Source organism: Gossypium hirsutum, chromosome A08 (genome assembly GCF_007990345.1).
Source record: "Gossypium hirsutum isolate 1008001.06 chromosome A08, Gossypium_hirsutum_v2.1, whole genome shotgun sequence".
NCBI lineage: Eukaryota > Viridiplantae > Streptophyta > Magnoliopsida > Malvales > Malvaceae > Gossypium > Gossypium hirsutum.
This window is the reverse complement of record NC_053431.1, coordinates 7,789,435-7,808,592: the sequence shown is the minus strand read 5'-3', so window position 1 is coordinate 7,808,592 and position 19,158 is coordinate 7,789,435. Positions and strand designations below refer to the sequence as shown.

At 35.4% G+C, this 19,158-nt stretch overlaps 2 protein-coding genes and 1 non-coding gene across 3 annotated transcripts; 1 reads left to right on the top strand and 2 right to left on the bottom strand.

Moving 5' to 3' along the window:
• Positions 1-4,376: 4,376 nt before the first annotated feature.
• On the top strand, positions 4,377-4,483 carry LOC121205813 (small nucleolar RNA R71). Its single transcript, XR_005900886.1, has one exon. It is a non-coding gene; the product is annotated as a small nucleolar RNA R71 (small nucleolar RNA).
• A 4,282-nt stretch (positions 4,484-8,765) lies between these two features.
• On the bottom strand, positions 8,766-9,845 carry LOC107950517 (thylakoid lumenal 19 kDa protein, chloroplastic). Its single transcript, XM_016885381.2, has one exon. It carries the CDS (start codon positions 9,593-9,595, stop codon positions 8,891-8,893), a length of 705 nt encoding a protein of 234 aa, XP_016740870.2. The 5' UTR covers positions 9,596-9,845; the 3' UTR covers positions 8,766-8,890.
• Positions 9,846-10,302: 457 nt separating this feature from the next.
• On the bottom strand, positions 10,303-16,866 carry LOC107950509 (chaperone protein dnaJ GFA2, mitochondrial). The gene is made up of 18 exons (XM_016885368.2): positions 16,482-16,866; positions 16,262-16,346; positions 16,088-16,162; positions 15,905-15,990; positions 15,678-15,761; positions 15,541-15,579; positions 15,166-15,255; positions 14,586-14,639; positions 14,408-14,495; positions 14,071-14,135; positions 13,879-13,953; positions 13,484-13,556; positions 12,906-12,997; positions 12,094-12,165; positions 11,697-11,753; positions 11,554-11,602; positions 10,825-10,891; positions 10,303-10,715 (listed from the first exon to the last, which is right to left on the bottom strand). The coding sequence occupies exons 1-18, from the start codon at positions 16,569-16,571 to the stop codon at positions 10,622-10,624; spliced, it is 1,335 nt and encodes a 444-aa protein (XP_016740857.2). The 5' UTR covers positions 16,572-16,866; the 3' UTR covers positions 10,303-10,621.
• Between the last annotated feature and the right edge of the window lie 2,292 nt (positions 16,867-19,158).

The window sequence follows — 19,158 nt, the reverse complement described above, 5'->3', positions numbered from 1 at the left end:
AAGTTTGGGGGATTAAGGGTTAAGAGGTGTTTTAATTAGAAATAAGTATGATTTTAAGTTCAAAATAGAGTTTTAAAGGGTTAAAAATCGGGTTGAATGAATATTATTCCGTCAGGTTGTGCAATTGAGTCAAGTCGAGCTTGGAGAAAATTACAGCGATGCTGCGACAAAGGGGTTTCGTGTCACAACATCCCTGGAAAACTGCCTATGTCGCGATATTGGGGTTCGATATCGCGACTCACCCTGCAGCTTAAAGGTCTGAAGGAAACTACCTACTATGCCGCGACTCACTGGGCGATGTCACGACACTGACTCTATTTTGGCTCAAAACCTCTAACTTCAAGGATGTTTCAGTTTAGAGATGAACCTACATCAAATAAAAGTTAAAATATAAACTACGTGATTAGTTACATATACAATAATTTGCAAAAGTTAAGAAGCAATTCAACTAAATTTTAAGTTTTACTACCAAATTCATTCGACAGTGTCACCAATTCACTGATAGAGGATTTCATTGTTTAATCAGTATTAGTCCATCTTCCATCTTGTCGTTCCACCTACTTCCATTTTTCTCTTTCCTTAAACTTTGTTTATTCTTTCTGCATGCATAAAAGGAAGTGTGTCCCTTGACTCGGGGACATTAGAAATAAATAATAATTATTTACATTGTTCCCCTAACTTCATATTATCTTCATCACTTGATTGGTGGCCACATTTAAAAGTTTCAGTCTCACCATTAATTTTCATAATTAATTCATTCTTTTCTAAATCAATGGTGGATCTCAATGTGGATAAAAAGGGTCTTTCTAATAAGATCGGTATATCATGATCTTCTTCAAAATCAAGTACCATAAAATTTGTGGGGATAATAAAACATCGTACTTTAACTAACACATCTTCCAATAATCTTTTGGATGTACCAAAGACCTGTCAGCCAATAGTGATGTTATTTGAATAGTTTTTAGATCCCCTAACCCAAGTTTTCAAAAATTCATAAAGGCATTAAATTAATACTAGCTCCTAGATCGCATAGAGCTCTATTAAAGTGAATACTTCCGATCTCTATGGGAATAGTATAACTCCCCAAGTAATTCAATTTTTGAGGTACCTATCTTGAAATAATCACACTACAAGAAGCATTTAAAGTAACTTGTTCTCCTACATTAATTTTCTTACGCTAACCCTCTTCTCCTTTAAAAATTTTGGCGTGTTTTGGAACTTTTTCAATAACTCAATTAAAGGTAGGTTAACATTCAATGTTTTAAACAGGTTTAGGAAACTTACAAATTCATCCTCATCCCCCCCATTGCTTTTCTTCTAGTCTCAAATAGAATGGGATTTTTGTACCGGCAGAATTTTTAGTTACTTCTTTCTCTATCTCAGCTACCGGTGTGGTTACCTCCTCTAACTCTAGCTCATTTTCTGCTTCTAGGGATACCTCTTGATGATCGTCATTATTCTCTACAATGTTTTTTGAAGTAATGGTTTTTGGGCTACTCGCTACTTTGCCCGACATGAGTACAATTTCTTTCACATGCACCTTAACTTTTCTCCGAGGATTATCTTCCGTGTTGCTGGGAATACCTGTGTCAATTTGTCTCTTAATGTCACCCATCATGCTCACCAATTGGCTCATTTGATCTTCGAGTTTAGTCAATGTTTTTGTTGAATTGGTGCATACAGACTACACCTGTTTGACATCAATTCTCATGATTGAGTTTCTTCCTCAATTTTGTCCAACTACAATATGGTCATTTGCGTTGACCCTGTCCTGGGGTTTTTACAAATAAGGAGGTTTATAGTTAGTGTTTTTAACTTGATTTAAATTATTATATGTTCCTTGATTCCCCATCCCATATTAGATTTTCGTGATCTCTCCAGCAGAGATTATATGTATTCGAATAAGGGTTTCCACCTCTGTTCCCGACATGATTTACATCCTTAACTAAATTGTTGATATAGTAGAAGAGCAGATTGTCTCCCCTATACATAGACGGTGTAGAAGTTGATTCGATATATTTAAGTCTAGCCTATAACGACCCCAAATTCTCAAGTCAACATTCAAGCGTTGACCTAGGTTGGTGATGGATAAATTTATTTTAGGATTGGGTTTTGTTGGATATAATTTGGGTGGATTTTGGACCTTTTTTATAGGAAATGAAGGATGTTTGGAAACTTGTGTGAAGTAGAGGGAATATGGATGGCTAATATGGTAATTTTACTATTTTTGAATAAAAGTCTTCTCCCAATTAGTGGGAAAAGATGGTTTGGCAAATTGAGGTATGGGATAAAGTGGATTTGTCCCCTTTTTTCCCTATGTTATAATCACACTATTTTTTTCTTTTCAATTTTTTTTTTCTTTCTATCTATTTCTCTTAGCAAACCGTGTAGGAAGAGAGGGATTTGAGTGAGTTCTCACCATTTTTCATCCTCCAAAATCTCAAAGAATGTAAGGGCCTTGATCTAGCTTTTTTTTTAAAGTTCCATGGAAAAAAAATATCTATGTTCATCAAGGATAAAGGTGGAGGTGTTTGGGTGTTTGGGAGGGTTTGAGTTTGAAGAAGTCTTTAACCATCTTCTCATATATTATTTTTTTAAAGCATGTATTTTTTCATCCTATTAAAACTTTTTTTTAGGGGGGGTGGGGGAATCTTATGTGTTACATGGTTATTAGTTAAAAAGGGTGGTGAATCTTTTAAAGGTAAGGGCAAAGGCAAAGTGGTGGAAAGTTAGGCAAGAAACTTTGTTGGTGTTTTTCCATCAAGGTGGTATCCTCTAACTCTCCTATGCTTCTTGATAAGTCATAAATATGATGCTCATGTGATAATGCATGCATGTTATATGTCTTTGGGTGAAAATCATGTTTGGATGATTTAAAATAAAGCTAAAAAACTTAGTTGTGAAATCTGCCAGAAACAAATTATTACATGAACAGTAAGTTTAAAAATTCACCATAAATTCTGTAAAAATAATCAAGAAGTGACCTATACATCATTGTAACCGTGAGTCAACCTAGTTTCGTTTAGAACAAATAGAGATCAATTTCAATTTGTATTTGAAAAGATATAAATTTTTTAGTATTAAAAGGTCATAAAAATCTGGCAGTAGAATTTTTATAAAACAGATTTAGCAGTGACTTTGAAAAATCACCAAAAATTTCATAATAGAAAATAGAGAGTGAGCCTTATATCTCTATAATCGTGCAGAAGTCTAGTTTCGTTTAAAACAATATTGCTCATTTAGAATTATATATTAAGAGTTATTAATTTTTAAATGTGGAAAGGTCGAAATGTCAAGGTAGCAGACTGTCACATCTCATTAGTTAATATTTTAGCTGGAAGGATAAGCAAGTTGAAATGAGTATGAGACTCAAATGTGATGGTTGTATTTTTGTGATTATATTTTTGATGCTTTGTTCACGCTCAGCCTTCGGGCTCTAACCTAACTAGCGGCCATGAGTGGCACTCCAGAAAACCTTACGGACACCTGGGATTATTTGACTAACGGCCTTGAATGGCACGGGACCATCCAGATACTCGATTATTTGAGTAGTTTGTGCGCTCTAACAAGTTTGACAAGTTTGATATGCAAGTGATTTGGTTATGTAGATTTAGTGACTCATGATTTAATTATTCGATACTCATGTCATGTTTCTATGTGTACATTTGATTTGCATGCTTATATTTATAAATTGCTTGAAGTATGGTAGATTTTTGGTGTACCACTGAGCCTACAAAGCTCAGCCTTCAAATTGTCTTAATGTTCATATTTGTAGACTTTTGTTCGTGTCCGAGGAACATCATCGACGAGAGATTCCTAGCATCACGTATTCAGAGTACAGTACATTATCTTTTAGTGGGCATTGTATTCCTAAGGCCTTACTTGTATTTTTTTTGTAGGTTTGTAACTCATTTATCATTTTTTTTATTTTGACTATTTTGATATATGATGATATTGGAGCTCCACATATTTTGTATAACTATTTTTATTACTATTTTCAGTATAACTATGTATGGTCTCTTATATAAAATGTATTTCAATATTTTAAATTATTTGAAAATTTTGCTAGGTTGTTCCGATGACCTGATGTAGCATCTTAGTATTCGAATACTCTGTATTCGGGATTAGGGTGTTACATATCCACTAATTGTTGATATTTATCATCCTCTTGGATAGCTTTTACTGTAGCGGGTTTCTGACTATATGTGAAGCATTCAATTGGCAATTGGCAAGAGTTTAGTGTCATATTCTTGATGATCTCGTACACATCCTCATACATTCTGTTTATAAGGGCTCCTCCTGCTGCTCCGTCTAATCCAGATCGTGCATTTGCATCTAGCCCATTATAAAACACCTATAATCGCATCCACTCAGGAAATCCATGGTGCAGGAATTTTTGAATCAACATTTTGAATCATTCTCATGCCTCATAGAAACTTTCTCCCTCCATTTGTCTAAAAACAACAATTTCTCTTATTAGTTGTACTACTTTGCTAATTGGGAAAAACTTCTATAAGAACTTTCCAGCGAGTTCATCTCATGTCTTGATAGACCCTGGTACCTGCGAGTCTAACCAAGAAAAAGCATTATCAGCCAAGGAGAAGGTTAAAAATCGAAAATAAATAGCGTCATCAATGACCCCATTATACTTAAAAGTATCACAGAGTTGAAGGAATCGTTTTAAATGTTGATTAGGGTCTTCTATCATAGTGCCCCTAAACTATTGATTGTTCTAGATCATTTGAATCATAGTCGGTTTTATCTTGAAATTATTAATTGTAATTGTCGGCATTGCTATATTTTTTTGAACTATGTCTAGACTTGGTAAGGCATAATCCCTTAAAGTTCTTTTGTTTCGAGCCATATGAATGTTTATAGGAAGTTGAGGTGCTGGTAGGTTTCCTAAGGCATTATTGTCAATGTCATTAAGCAGTGGATTTTCACGTTGTACGTTACCCACAGCTAGTGGTGGTAAATCTTGCATCTGCTATTGCTGCCGGTGATTTCTTTAGATTATTCTCTTTGGATCTGTGACTACTATAATAGGTGTGCCCCTACTACGAGTCATACACTAAACCCAGAAATAAAATATTAGTAACAATAAATGAAATAAAACAAAATTATATCTATAACTTACAAATTTTCTAATTATTCTAATTAAGTGAGAAAATTAAATTAACCTAGTAACGTTGCCTCATCGATAACAGCACCAACAAATTGACTGCCTCCGGACGTACTAACGTCCAAAGTGTGAATACTGAAAAAAAATATAGAATTATGCGGCAGTTTCTACAAGTATACGAATCTAGTTGTAATATAGTTTTATAATGAATTGGATTAGTACTCTGAGAATCATACCCAATGGAGGCGACTGCTAGATCAATTCTAACTTAAACACTAAAAGATCTAATTAGTACTTTAGATTCAATTATAGTACGAAGAATATAAAATAAAAGATTTTAGGGATTTTTATAATGATAAAAATAAAACAACATAAAAAGATAAAATTCATGAGATTAAAAAGGAAGAATAAATCAAATCTGATTATGGGTGATTAGCTCATTTCAATAATTTCCATCAACTGTCACTTCGGGTTCCTCATCAATCAAATAGCCGTTACCCTAGCAGAATCTTTCGATCTTCCACTAATATAACGACTTAGCAAAAACTACTTATCTTCTAATCTCACAGTCTAGACTGATTTAGGGTTAAGGTGTTCACGGATGGAGAATACCAATTTTGGGTTAATTCCCACCTTGATGACTTCCCGAGGTTGTTAAACCTAGGGTTTGTTTCACATTCTCCCTTTCCTAAATAGTCGATCTGTTAAGTAACCCTACAAACAGTTAATAGATCACACATCCACTCGTTAATCCACCATAGAAGAATTAGTTCCTTATGGCATTCATAAACAATATATATTTAATATAAAGAGAAAGCATGCTAATTAAATCGAGAAGATAGAGTAAATGAAAGAGTCTGATTGTATGGATATTTAGCGTAAATCCACAAAGTTGAATGATTCCACAATTCAGATCTCTTGAAAGAAAATAACGAACAAATAAACTAAATTATAAAAACCTAAGAAAGAAAATGAAACTAAATATAAAGGAAGAAACTAGATTAATTCAAAGGTGTCTTTAACATGTGCCAAAAAAGCCTATTTATAGCCTTTAGGTGGTCGTCATCTTTAACCCTAGGTTAGCTGAAGTTCTCGAGCTTTAAGTTTGATTGTGCGGACCAAAATGCCCTTGTTTTGTGTTTAATTTCTGTCCCAGAGTCGATGTCACTACACATTAAGACTTGTGTCATGACATAGCATCCAGTATGCTCTTCTGTAGCCATCTTCAGGGGTATGTCGCAACACCCTTAGTCTGCGCCGCGACATCGAAGGCAGACTTAAGTTTTCTTCATTTTGTTCTCTATGTTGCAACATCAATCCTCCCTTGATGCAACATAGCATTTAGTATCGTCCTAAAATGCCTTCTAATTGTCTCCTGCACACTCACAAAGTACGTTAGCTCTCCCTTGGGCCTCATTCGACCCTTAGGATCAATAAAAGACTCAATTTGCACATTTTATTGAGTGTAAGTAAAACTAAAGAAATTTAACTAAAATGTAATGAAAATGTTTATATTCAGGCTCTTTAAGTGTGAAAACTAGCTCAATCTGCTACACTGAATTATGACATATCAAAAGGCTAGACACATTAGGTTCTATTGCTATAAGTTAATGAAAGATCAAAGGATGAGAAAAACAATGCATGTCTAAGCTAATTTTGCAACATTGAAAAGAACATCACTTAGACAACATGTTTGCAACAAGACGAACTTGAATGATAAAACAAAGAGAATGATTTTTCATTACTTTGGGAAGGTTGCCCTTATTAAGCCTTATTGTTTCAAGTTGAAAAAGGACTTGTAGGAAGTTAAATATGGTGCAACAGTTCTTCAAACAGTTGTCTAGATAGTTGTTTAGTCAAGAACAAGAATAAGATAGTTTGGTGTGAAGTGAGTTTGGGTGAAAAAAGATCAGACACATTTGAGTTATAAAGATTAGCAAATTATTGATGATCGTATGAAACATGAGGTTGCAACTCATGTTGATAATATGGAAAACTTTTTGAAAATCAAACATGCTCCATTGCGTGGAAAAGGTAGTACCTCATCCCCTTGAATAAACTCAAGGCAAACAAACAACAAAAGCATAGAGTAAGAGGGAGTAAGTTTGTTGATTTTAGTATAGTCTAGTTCATTTCTATCTTGACTATGGTTTATGAATTTGAGATTTATTTCAATGTTTTATTTGGTATCTCTTGTGTACTGATGACATAGTGATAGGGGAAGTATATACCATTTGCTTATGTTTTGTCAAAAAGTCAAAGAGGGAGATCGTAAGGACCAACCTGATCAGTCACTTGTTTAAACATCTGATTAGTCAAGAAGTTGAGAAAACCTAGGTGGTTTTATTTGTTGGCTTATTTGACTTGGGTTTTTTCATATGTCCCAAAAGCAAATGGACTTTAAAGACGTGTTTTATTTTGCCTCATAGTCATAATCGAAGTTGGAGTTTTTGAAGAAGTTGAGGTCGACTTGACTTTGTGGATAAAGCTTATGATTATCCTTTGCACTTGTCTTGACTGTTTTCAAGGAGATTAATTTTGCATCATTTTGGGATTATTATTAAAGATAATTCAAGAAGATATTCATATTATAATTTAGAATTTTACTTTATCAAGACTACTTTAAGAAGCTATTAAATTTAGCCTATAAATAAGTTGTTGTGCCGCACACACTGGGTGTGTCTTTGGAGTGCTTTTAGCTGGTTATTTGTGTTTCTACACTCTTGTGTTTGGCATTTTATTGGAGAGTTTATACTTGATTTAAGTGAGGTTTTTAGGTGAGTGATTTGTAATGGTTGGGACTAGTGTTGGGGCTACATTTATTTTTTTTGTATAAGGGTAAATTAGGTTTTAGACAATAATTAATCCGGAAAAGTGTTGAATAAGAATTGGAAAAAGAGCGAACCAAAGGTTCTTCCATGTATCTTTACCAACTTAGAAAACTATTAATCGTTGAGCCTGCCATGACATAAACTTGAATCGCCGCTCATTGCTCATGGAAAACATGTCTCATCGTCCTGCCTTTCGAAGAATATTGCTAGACCACAAGTTGCCTCTGTTATGAGAGTTGGGCCTGTTTCGCTTTACGAGTTTTTATATTTGTTTGTTTTTGTTTGGATTTGAATTAATCTAGTCTAATGGTTTCTGTTGTTTTGGCCAATTGATCGTTTGTGGGGGTTCATCTATGAACCTTTGTTTATCTTTGTTCTTGAATCTGAATGCCAAATGAATGAATGACTATTCATCTTGAAAAGAATATGATATCAGTTTGGGTTTATATTAGACAATATAACATCAAACTTAAAATTAGTTAATTGGGGTAATATTACACATTTCACTTAAAGACGAAATGGGTAATTAATTAGGTAATATTACACATTCCTTTCAAGTGCTCAACAGCTTTGAGAGTGAAAACTATGGTGTATGTCCATGAATGCTGAATTCTTTCAGGTGTTGTGCACTAGTATAATTGTAAGTAACATATACAAGTCATAATGTTGTTCATTAATGGGGAGCTCGCATAAAGAAAATTGCACTCAGTTCTGGTCTATTGTGAACAAAACTTAAGGTAAAATTATGCTTATCCAGAAAAGATTATGTTGCAATAAAAAAAAAAGGAAGGTAGAGCAACAAACAAAATATATATAAAAAGATGTAAAATAGCTTTGCTTATATATAAAAATGGCATTGCCTCATACATATATATAAAAAGAGACAGAGAAGGAGAGGAAGAGAAAGAAAGGCTCAAAAAGACTAAAGACGAGTGAATTACGATGATCCAACAGTCTTGAAGGATTCATGAATGTGCCTTAAGGTGTCCTCATCGCGTTTCCACTCAGGCGCCGGTGCATTGACAAAATGAGCATAAAGCTTGTTCTTTGCGCAAGTGACTGCAATCAAACTATGCTTACCAATTCCATCAATCTCGTACACATAATAAAGCTGTCCATTTTCGTCTTTCTTCTCCTCGGAGACCAAGCTGTCGGCCCCGGCAATCAAATCCTGCAACTCCACGTCTGATAATGCCAAGTTGTTCAAAATCACGTCTTTGGGGGCTAATTGCCTGAACCCAGCCAAGAATGTTAAGTACTCTTTCTCTTGTCTTTTCTTGGGGTTGTAGAATTCGCTGTCCGTCCCGTTGGTGCCCTTTTCAACTTTGGAAACTAAACGCTCTTTCCATCCGTCGGGGACATCATAGACGTACTCGGCGGAGGCTTTCTTGTCGGAGTTTCCACCGTAGCCTCCGTAGTTGGCGGCACTGGCGGCGGTTCCGTAGTAGACGTTGTATGAATCAGAGGCAATGGAGGAGGGAGGGGAGGTTAGGAGTAAGGTGGTGGTGGCTAAAGCGGTGGTTAGAGCGGTGGTTAGAGGCTTGGGGAAGAAGAGGAGCGGCGGTTTCAGATAAGGGGTTTTAGGATTGGCGGTGGAGGAAGAGAGAATGGAGGGAGATGGAGAAGAGGATAGGGTTGCCATGGGAATTGGAGAGATGAGTGGTTCTCTTTTCGTCTTTAAACCTTACACTAATTTATCTGTCCCAAGATTTTCCTTATCCCAACTTTTGTTTTAATTTTCTTATTTTACATATTTTTATTTCTTTAGTTCAAATATTATTATGCAACTTGAGGAAGTAAAATTTCTAATATACTTCTGGATCTCCTCATCCACCTATCACCAACTTAATCCAATTATTATTCTTTTTAGTTCAAATTTTAAAAAACACCCTTTTTTTATAATTAATTGATTAACTTATGTTTACTTATTTTTCTATCCTATTTCACATTAATTAACTCCTAAACTTATTTAAAATGAATTAATAATTACATAATGCTAGACATTCGATTTCCATATTCTTAATTCTTTTAATATACAATATTTTGTTTTTAGATATTATTACTTAAAATCCTTGTCGCCTGGTAGCAGAAAGCCCCGATACATATAAGTGTGTGTAGAAAAATCTTTTTATTAGTCATCAACTTAATTCATATTGCTAAGCCTCTCCATCGTATTACTTCTTCGTGGGTTATAGTGCACTGCATAAATCAAGCCCATTACTACAGGCTGCCAAGGGTTCAAATAATGCTGCTTTCTCAACCTGTACTTCCGATGGCTTCACCCACCATCATAGTATATACAAAGAAACTAAAAACAATATAAATGGTAGTGTATAAATTGACAACTACTTTCTCCCAATACCTACGGTCAATGCTATTATTAAAATTTCAGCATACCACTCGGAAATCCGCCATAATACAGCAGTGGCATCTTGTATGTTATGCCTAAACAAACCATATACAATATCACCCATTGGTCTCAAAATGATGGTTCGCTGTCATCGTTTGAGTGAAAAAAATAAAATAAAATATATGAAAAGCAAATCCAAAATTTACTTGGTAAAATTTAAACAACTGCGAATAACATGAGCTATACTAGTAATAATATTCAACGTCTTTATCTTTGTGATGAAACCCGGCAAAAAAACTGACGGTCATTCTGGTCTCCTCAGCCAGCTGCCCCAGCAGCACGTTTATCACTTTCACCTTGCTCCTCTCTAGCAAACTCTTCTATTAATTCCCGTTGTCTTCCCGTCAGATTCCTGTACATAAATCGAGTAAATTTGCTTTCAACTGCGAATATGCTCCTAGAAACATGGATTTCGATGGACGATGGAACAACTTCAGAAATTTTTGGCATATAAAACTTACTTTGGGATGCTAACATTGAAATGCACATATTGATCACCAAATGAGTATGAGTTCCTTGTTTTAATTCCTGTTGACAAACATACACAAATATATCGAAGATAATGCAAGTTAAATCAAAGACAGTTACGATAGGAAGAGGGATTCAATTGCACATGAAAAAGAAGACCAACAGATTTCAAATTTTAGATATATGAAAGAAGGTCCGGGGTCTAGAATTTAGAGTTTTGAGTTTTTAGTGTTCTCATTTTTACTTATCAATGAAATTAAATAACAGAATTCAACTCAAGCAAATTAAAATAGAATACAATAAAGTTACCTATAAAGAAAAGAGAAAAGAAAATTTTAATCCCAGACTTTCAAAGGTGAAAAGACAAAACTAGAAAATTTTATGCATTCAAATAGGTAAAAGCAGTTCTTGAAACATGAAAAAATGAATACACATACACTCTGGCATTTGAATCAAATGGCAGGTGCATGAATCCCTACTCAAAGAGGGGCTTTTGAAATTCCTCCCCAAGTCAAAAAAATGGTTACACTAAATTTAATGAAATAAGGCCCTTTATGTTTATCATGAGAAAGGCATTTTCAGAAACATATCAAAGTCAGGTAAGATTACTAATTTACTAGTATGGACCACAGTTAAAAGATCAATGAGAATTTCTTTTTCTATACCAACTTGGAAAAGGAACCAAATATATATCTATCTTATTCCCAGATTTTTTTCCATACCTTTATTCTTTAGAACAACCTTCTGGCCTGGTTGAGTGCCAGGACGGACCTGCAAATTGAAAGCAACATAGATTAGAAGCCTCAACTAGAAATTAAAGGTCCCTTTCTAAGCTTTACACAATCATACACAATTTCCAACAAACCTTGAGCACAACATCACCGGTAAGAGTTGGGACCTGGATGGTTCCTCCCAAGATTGCCTGCAAAAAAGGGAAAAAAAATCAAATTAATTCATTTGTCAGATAGAAGGACCAGTCTCACCAGGAGGACATATACAAAAGGCATACTGAAGCAAACAATAGGATATAATCCCAGAGTTAACAAACCCCTTAGTCATTGCTTAAAAAGATTTAAAAAGAAATGCACAGTTAGAAAATCCAACAAAGTTATTTGACAGTGTATGACCATCTAAAGCAGAGAAACAAGCCATAGAAGATAAGTGATTTTTTTATTGAGCTATCAAATAAAGGCGTTGCTAAAGACCTCCACACGTGAGCCACTTAATAGGTCATTTCAAAAATATTCAAATTCCAGTTCTACCTGAACAACACTCAAAACAGCATCCACGTGAACGTTGGCACCTTCTCTACGAAAAACTGGGTCTTGCCGGACCTGCAAATATAAACATGATTAATGAAGACAACAATCCTTAAGAAATGGAAAACAAAGACAGTTGGGCATCAGCAACTGCAAGGGTAGACGGCCAAGAACAGTCTACTAACAAAAGAAGGGTAAGGTAAATTTCGCTCAAGGGTGAAGAGTTGGACTTGTAATTTGAAAGAATCCTGCTGACTAAGGTAATGAACAAAAGGGGGGGGGGTTACACAGTAGCAATGACGGCCAATAATTTGAATTCATTTTTCTATCATAACCATCTGAAACAGCATTTATGACATCCAAATCTTCGACTACTAATGCCTACTACAACCTATCCCACGCCATATTGACTGCTTTAAATTGCTACCACATTTAAAGCATAACCAGATTCGGCCAATAGCAGGCACTTAGTGTTACCATATGAGTGCCACATTCAATCACCAATCTTTTAAGTCTACATTAAAGCCTAGTTCTAAAATTGTTGCCCCTACCACTGCTTTCTTTATCAGTACATCAATCGTTTTACGAGTATTACTCTGGCCACCAGTACTACCGTCTTTGCCAACTGCATCCACCATTCACCATTTTTTAAGCTTACAAACACACCCACCCAAATGAACTCAACATCTATTTTAAACAAGGCATGTATGGAGATTACGAATAAACTGCTTTTAGAAGGCTACAATTACAACCTTTTCCTTTACTTGAAAACTATGCGAACTGTCAAAATATCAGACAAGAATTAAACTGGTTACCTTTATGGTTACGTAAAGATCCCCGGGATGAGTTCTATCAGGATCAGCTCCGCCACTTCCATAAACCTTCAATGTTTCATTGTTATCCACTCCTGAAAATGAGACATAACCTTGAGTAAATCATATAATAAAAACAAAATTCTAGAAGATCATGCCTTTGAATAATAGATATGAAAAAGCATCATGTAACATCAGTTTGTTGTTTTTAGTACTGACATTGAAAATGAAAATGTGATTGTTCAATGCACTGTTTTAGTCAAGAAGCATGAAAAAGATTAATAAAACATGAAGTTATCAGTAACAGCACTTTCTCTGGTCCCCATAAAAAAGGAGAAGAAAATGTTTTTAAAACTATCAAAGGCAGGATGTTTTAAGTGAATATTTTGCTCAACCTACTCATTAGATGCAAGCTCCTGTGAGATGAGTTCCACATAGGAATTTTCAGCTTTTAAGGAAAACACACTTATCCACATTGCAGGAGACTAGACAGAGAACTCCATGAATGATATAATGCAGAACATGACAAGTTAAACTATTACCAAAGCAACCAACAATAGACATTTAACTTTGTAAAGTACCTGGCATTATGTCCAATTTGACTGTTTTTGGTCCTTTCACTAACCTAGCTCCATTGCATGACTTGCAAAGCTTCTGGTGCCAACAAAAGTAAAGATATTTCAAATGACAATTCTAAAACAAAAAATCAAACAGGAAGACAGTAATATAGAACAAGTTCTTTGTGATAAAAACATGAATTAAAAAGCAACATTAATTGCTCATGAGCATTTTTTCCAGAGGAGGATCATCATAAAACCCAATTCATGAGAAAATTAATTACTTCTGTTAATCATGAGGAGAACAATAATATTTTAAAAACCTCAATAAAAACAGCATAAAGGAACAAAAGCAAACCGATCACAACCAAAAATGAAGAAATTCATCAGAAGTGAGAGAACTTGGATGCATATCATACCGATACAAACTGACCACTTCCACCACAATGAGGACAAGTAGAACGAATACTCATAAAGCCCTTGTTGATAGATAACTGAGACAACAACAAAACCAGAAGTTAAGGAGGAGACAAACTAGTTCCATTGCGTCTATGATTAGGAGTATCTCCACAATTATGAGCGCTTGCAGAATTCTTTTCCAGTAAACTAACCATGCCTGAGCCTCCACAGTGCCGGCATCTTTCAGGTTTCACGCCAGGAGGAACTCCTTCTCCACCTTAAAAATGAAGAAAATGACTTGAGACCAAATAAGCTCATCAACATAGGATTATATATTTGGTTATTATATCATAATCTTTTCAAAAATATTGCTCATTTCTGCATCCAAGAGAGCTTTTTTCTCTCTAAAAAATAAATAAATAAATGTATGGAGCCTAGAGAAATCCAGAAGATAAAAAGAAAACAGTTATGACAGTTCAGAACATTTTGCAAGATGGAAGAGATTACATGAGAAAAAAAGTATTGTTTAAGAGGCAAGATAAGGCATACCACAAGCTTGACAAAGCACGGGAGCTTGAAATGTCACTGTTTTGCTGCATCCTTGAACAGCTTCCATAAAAGATAGTTCAATTGCAACCTAAAGTATGGAAAACCACACATGACACCTCAGAAAAACAAATTTGAGTAAAAACATAATAATCACCATGAAGTTGAAATTGATGACAACCTTGATATCTTCACCACCCATTTGATTTCTGAATATATCCTGCACGTTGAATATCTGGCCAACATGCATACAAGAATATTGTGTTAAAGAATTAAAAACAATAAATAGACGGTACTAAGAAACCTACAGACAGGCACGTTCACCCCTCCAGCAACTATACTCTATTTTAAGGAACATTAAATCATGCCAACCACCAGGCAGGCAGGCACTGATGCCTCCAATCCCAATAATACTAATTAAAAAATATAACACCTATGTTTATGCTTCTACTGACCTTGACAGTATCAGATCATCCAATGGCACTACAGTTAATGAGTCTTTTCACTGTCTAGTGCTAAGGTGCAAGGCGCAGGCACACACCTTGACAACACTAGGCATCACATAAATATCTCAAATTTCTGGAATAAAAATGCTCGAAAACATGCTCTTCCTAGAATTGAAGACCATAAAAGGAGCAAGTCTAATCAAATATAATTGATGATAAAACATTGCAAGAAGCTTTATATTCACTAATTAAAAAAGTATATCCTTGACTAAATGTAACCAAAACCAACCAGAAATGTTAAAAGAAGCAAATTACATCATGAAAATTGTGGAATTTGAATGGATTGAAATCCTCTTCGCTAAAGCCGCTATTATTTTGCTGTTGTTCAAATGCTTCATGGCCAACCTACAAAATTTTGCACATAATCAGCAGGAAATAAGATTACAGAAAATAAAAAGTTAAAAGTATTTTTGTACATAATCCTTTTAGGAAACAGTTTAGAATCAAGGACATCCACTTTTGCAGATATAAATTTAACAAGGTACATATCAATTGAGCAGTAAAATCACATTTGTTTTCTAGCCTTCTGTGCTTAACATATTGACTAATAACAGAAAGGTTATTAAAAACATTTTCCATCTGATAAAATGATAATAATAAAAAGATTTTACAAATAAATTTATACCACACCTGATCATACTCTGCACGCTTGTTCTCGTCTTTTAAAACCTACAACAGAACAAACAAAAATGCAATTCCCTTCAAGCTTCAGCCCCAAGGCAAAGTAAACAAGAAAAAAGTCAACAATCCAGGCGAGAAAAACTTGCCTCATAGGCCTTGGAAACCTCTTGAAATTTTTTCTCAGCTTCAGGATCATCTTTATTTACATCTGGATGGAGCTTTTTGGCAAGCTATACAATAACAAGAAAATTTTGAATCAAGAAACAGGGATGACAAATTATAGAGTTCAGAAGCAACAACTAAAGGACAAACAAAAAGACATCACATTAACACGCCCGCTGACAGAAAGACAACTAGAAGAAAAAAGTATTACCCCAAAATAAGCTTTCTTTATTTCAGATGCAGTAGCATTCTTGCTTACACCAAGTGTATCATAATAATCCCTAGCGGACAAAGGAGCTGAACCCAGAAGATAAGGATCACAGTATGAGATAGAGAACAGTAATGCATCCCTGAGATAATTTATAAAATGAAAAACAAGGAGCTTGTAAAATACCAGTGCCATGAATTAGCCGTTTTGCACCCAAGTTCACATTAAAAGGTCCAAAAACCAAGCAGTTTCTAGTTTTAGCTGGCATTGACAAGCATGCAATTCATTACTCGTTAAAAGAAGTAAAACTTCAACCAAAACAATAAAAAGAAAGTGTAAAAAGGTGAGATGGTATATTACCATATTGAGGAGTGTGTTTTCCAATAACGTTAACGGGATTGCCAAGTCCGCCTGTGAAACTCCTCGAACCCCCAGAAATCAGAGTCTGACGTATTTACAATTGAAGAAAATATTGTTCAAGGAAAAGCCAAAATTTTTATTTATGCAATCAGAAAAATAATACAAAAAACAGATAAAATTAGAATTAAAAGAGAGAGAGAGAGAGGGAGAGAGAACGTACAGAATTTGGGTGGTGAAAAAGGGTAGAAGAAAGGGAGTGAGAACGCCGAAGCAAGCAGTGAATAAGCCTAACGCCATTAGACCCAACCATTTGCGACCTTACTATCTGCCCCTCCCTGTGTGTAACAACGGAAGCGAAATAAAATTGATTATAGTTTTGGGGGGGTTGGGGGGGGAATGAAAGAGTTGAGACTTTGATTAAACCCTAACAAAACCCTAAATTGTGGGTAATTTGACTGTTAAGCAGGAGAGGTGGAAGGTTCTAGGCTCCGGGTGCAGCAGCAGTGGCGGGGTAGGGTTGTTATTGTTTCCTATGAAATTTATATATAGTTAATTTATTGGGGGGAAAATGAGAACCACCCACCCAACCAGACCCAGTAAAGTAGGGAACACAACAGCAAGTGAAGCGAGTAATAATAAGGACCGGAGCCTCAAACCTTGCTTGATCTGGTTGGGAAAATGGACTTCCTGGATTTTCCTTACCATTTGGGCCTTTTCTCTTTCATGTACACGAAAAATTCAAATTAGGACCGACTAGGAGAACTCAAAAATAAAAATTGATTCGTCAGTCCATTTATTATTTAAAAAATCTTAGTCCTGATTCGTTGTTAATAAGATGAAAAAAATAAAAACTATAATTATTGAAATTGAATTTAAATCTATTTTATTTAATTTAATTTTAATTTTATATTTTTATAATATAAAAATTCAATGTTTTATTTTTAGATTATGAAAAAATCAAATTTAAAAATAAACAAAATCAAATGAATTTAAAATTGTTGATACAAGGAATCAATAAGGAGACAATGAGGAGGTGTGGTGACTGGAGGATCGGTTCACTTATGACAGGTCAAGAGCTAGAGTAGGGAGTTGAAAGAGGAGGAAGAAAGAAGAGCAAGGAGGAAGGAGAAGGTTGGAAGACTTAGGGTTTTCCTTAGAAAAGAAGGATAATCCTCAACTCCTCGTACTCCAAGGTATACATAAGGGAGGGTTTCAATCTAGTACTGTCAAGTCACAGACAATACAGATAGTAGGCCTATCTGGGTGGTTGGTTTGGTGGCAGGTTCGTTGCATGTCAATTATCCCTATGCTTAGTATTGTGTGGTCCTACTCTAACACTTTCCTTGCTGAGATTATATGAAGTTGTTACACTTTAGTGGTACACATGAAAGGCTTATAGTGGGTAGCTAGAAGTAGACTATTTCCAACAAGTTGTCTCTCAATTGGCTTGAGTGGGATCCACAAATGGTTGGTCATGAATGATTGGTTAAAGAGGATCATCATAAAAGGCGTGAAAACTCTTGGTCATGCAAAAGGCCACCCATGGGTTACATCTGTCAAAGGTGCTTACTTAAGCTATTGCCAAGCTGCCCTTTATTCTGCTACATGTCATTACTGGAGTAAGGGTATAACAATTGCCATTGGTCAAGATTATAAGTTACAAAGTGGCCTACTTGAGACCAACCGAACAAACTCTCAATAGATAATGCCCTTAGCATATGAATGGGAAGATATGTCGACATACCAAGAGTTGCCCGTTGTGAATGCACCAAAGGTTCTAAAATAGATACATTAATAGTAAAGTACCACAGTTGTCCATTGGGAAATGACGCCAATGATGGAGTTAGCTTTTGCATCCTTTTAAGGGACACGTGCCCTATCGTAAGTAGAGGTGAATCATTAGATTTTCTATGATTTCTCAAAGTGTTTAAAGCATTCCAATTCTCTACAATTTATGAGTTCTCTGAGTGTTCTTTATTTCCTTCAAGTTATTTCTTATTGTTCGTGTCATCTCTAGTTCTCATTCCTTGTTTTGTTTTTTATTTGCTAGGATTTAGGGCCTTTTTAAGGTAAGCTTTCATTTTTGAGCTTTTTAGTTTATCTTTCTACATCTCCGATAACCAGAGGTAACCATAGTAAGGAGGTTGAGACCTTTGAGATGGTTGAGAAGAGGATGAGGATGCCTCCAAAGTAAAAAAAAAATGAGCCTATGGTGGGTGGCACCTTTAAATGCTCCCACCACCAAGAGGGAAGCTACATAGTTTGTAACACCTCTAACCCATATCAGTCGCCGGAATAGGGTTACAAAGCATTATTAGAGTTTACAGATCAAATATAATTAATTTATAATATTTACTATTCGTATCTGAAATCAAACATATTCAACATAATATCCCTTATATAGGCCCTCTAGACCCAATTTATGCATTAGAAACAAGTCAGAACTAAATCGGGAACTCAGAAAATTTTTTGCGAAATTTTAAAATTTTCCTTAAGTGTAGAGGACACACGCCCGTGTAGCCAGGCCGTGTGGCTCACACAGCCATGTGACACATCCATGTCTCCAGCTATGTGGGCATTCGATGTGAAACACACGATCGTGTTCCAGCCCATGTCCAAATTTGGTTACATATTGATTTAGTCACACGGTCGAGCCACACGCCCATGTACTAGGCCGTGTGAGTATACTAACTTGCATAACTAAGGCACAAGGTTCACACAGCCAAGTTACTCGCCCGTGTGTCAGGCCGTATGACACACAAGATTAAGACACACGCCCATGTCTTTGCCTGTGTGAAAATACCTGAGCATTCTGTTTTGAAATTTTAAGATGCTAGGGACACAAGGCCAAAGCACACACCCATGTACTAGGCCGTGTGTTACACACGGCTGAAACA

Excerpts from the sequence above, each read along its gene's own strand:
- LOC107950517 (XM_016885381.2), bottom strand. The coding sequence starts at position 9,595 with ATGGCAACCCTATCCTCTTCTCCATCTCCCTCCATTCTCTCTTCCTCC.
- LOC107950509 (XM_016885368.2), bottom strand. The coding sequence starts at position 16,571 with ATGGTTGGGTCTAATGGCGTTAGGCTTATTCACTGCTTGCTTCGGCGT. Across the intron at positions 16,347-16,481 it reads TTTTTCACCACCCAAATTCT|ACTCTGATTTCTGGGGGTTC; the intron begins GTACGTTCTCTC and ends TAAATACGTCAG. Across the intron at positions 13,557-13,878 it reads GAAGTGGTCAGTTTGTATCG|AAGCTTTGCAAGTCATGCAA; the intron begins GTATGATATGCA and ends TGTTGGCACCAG.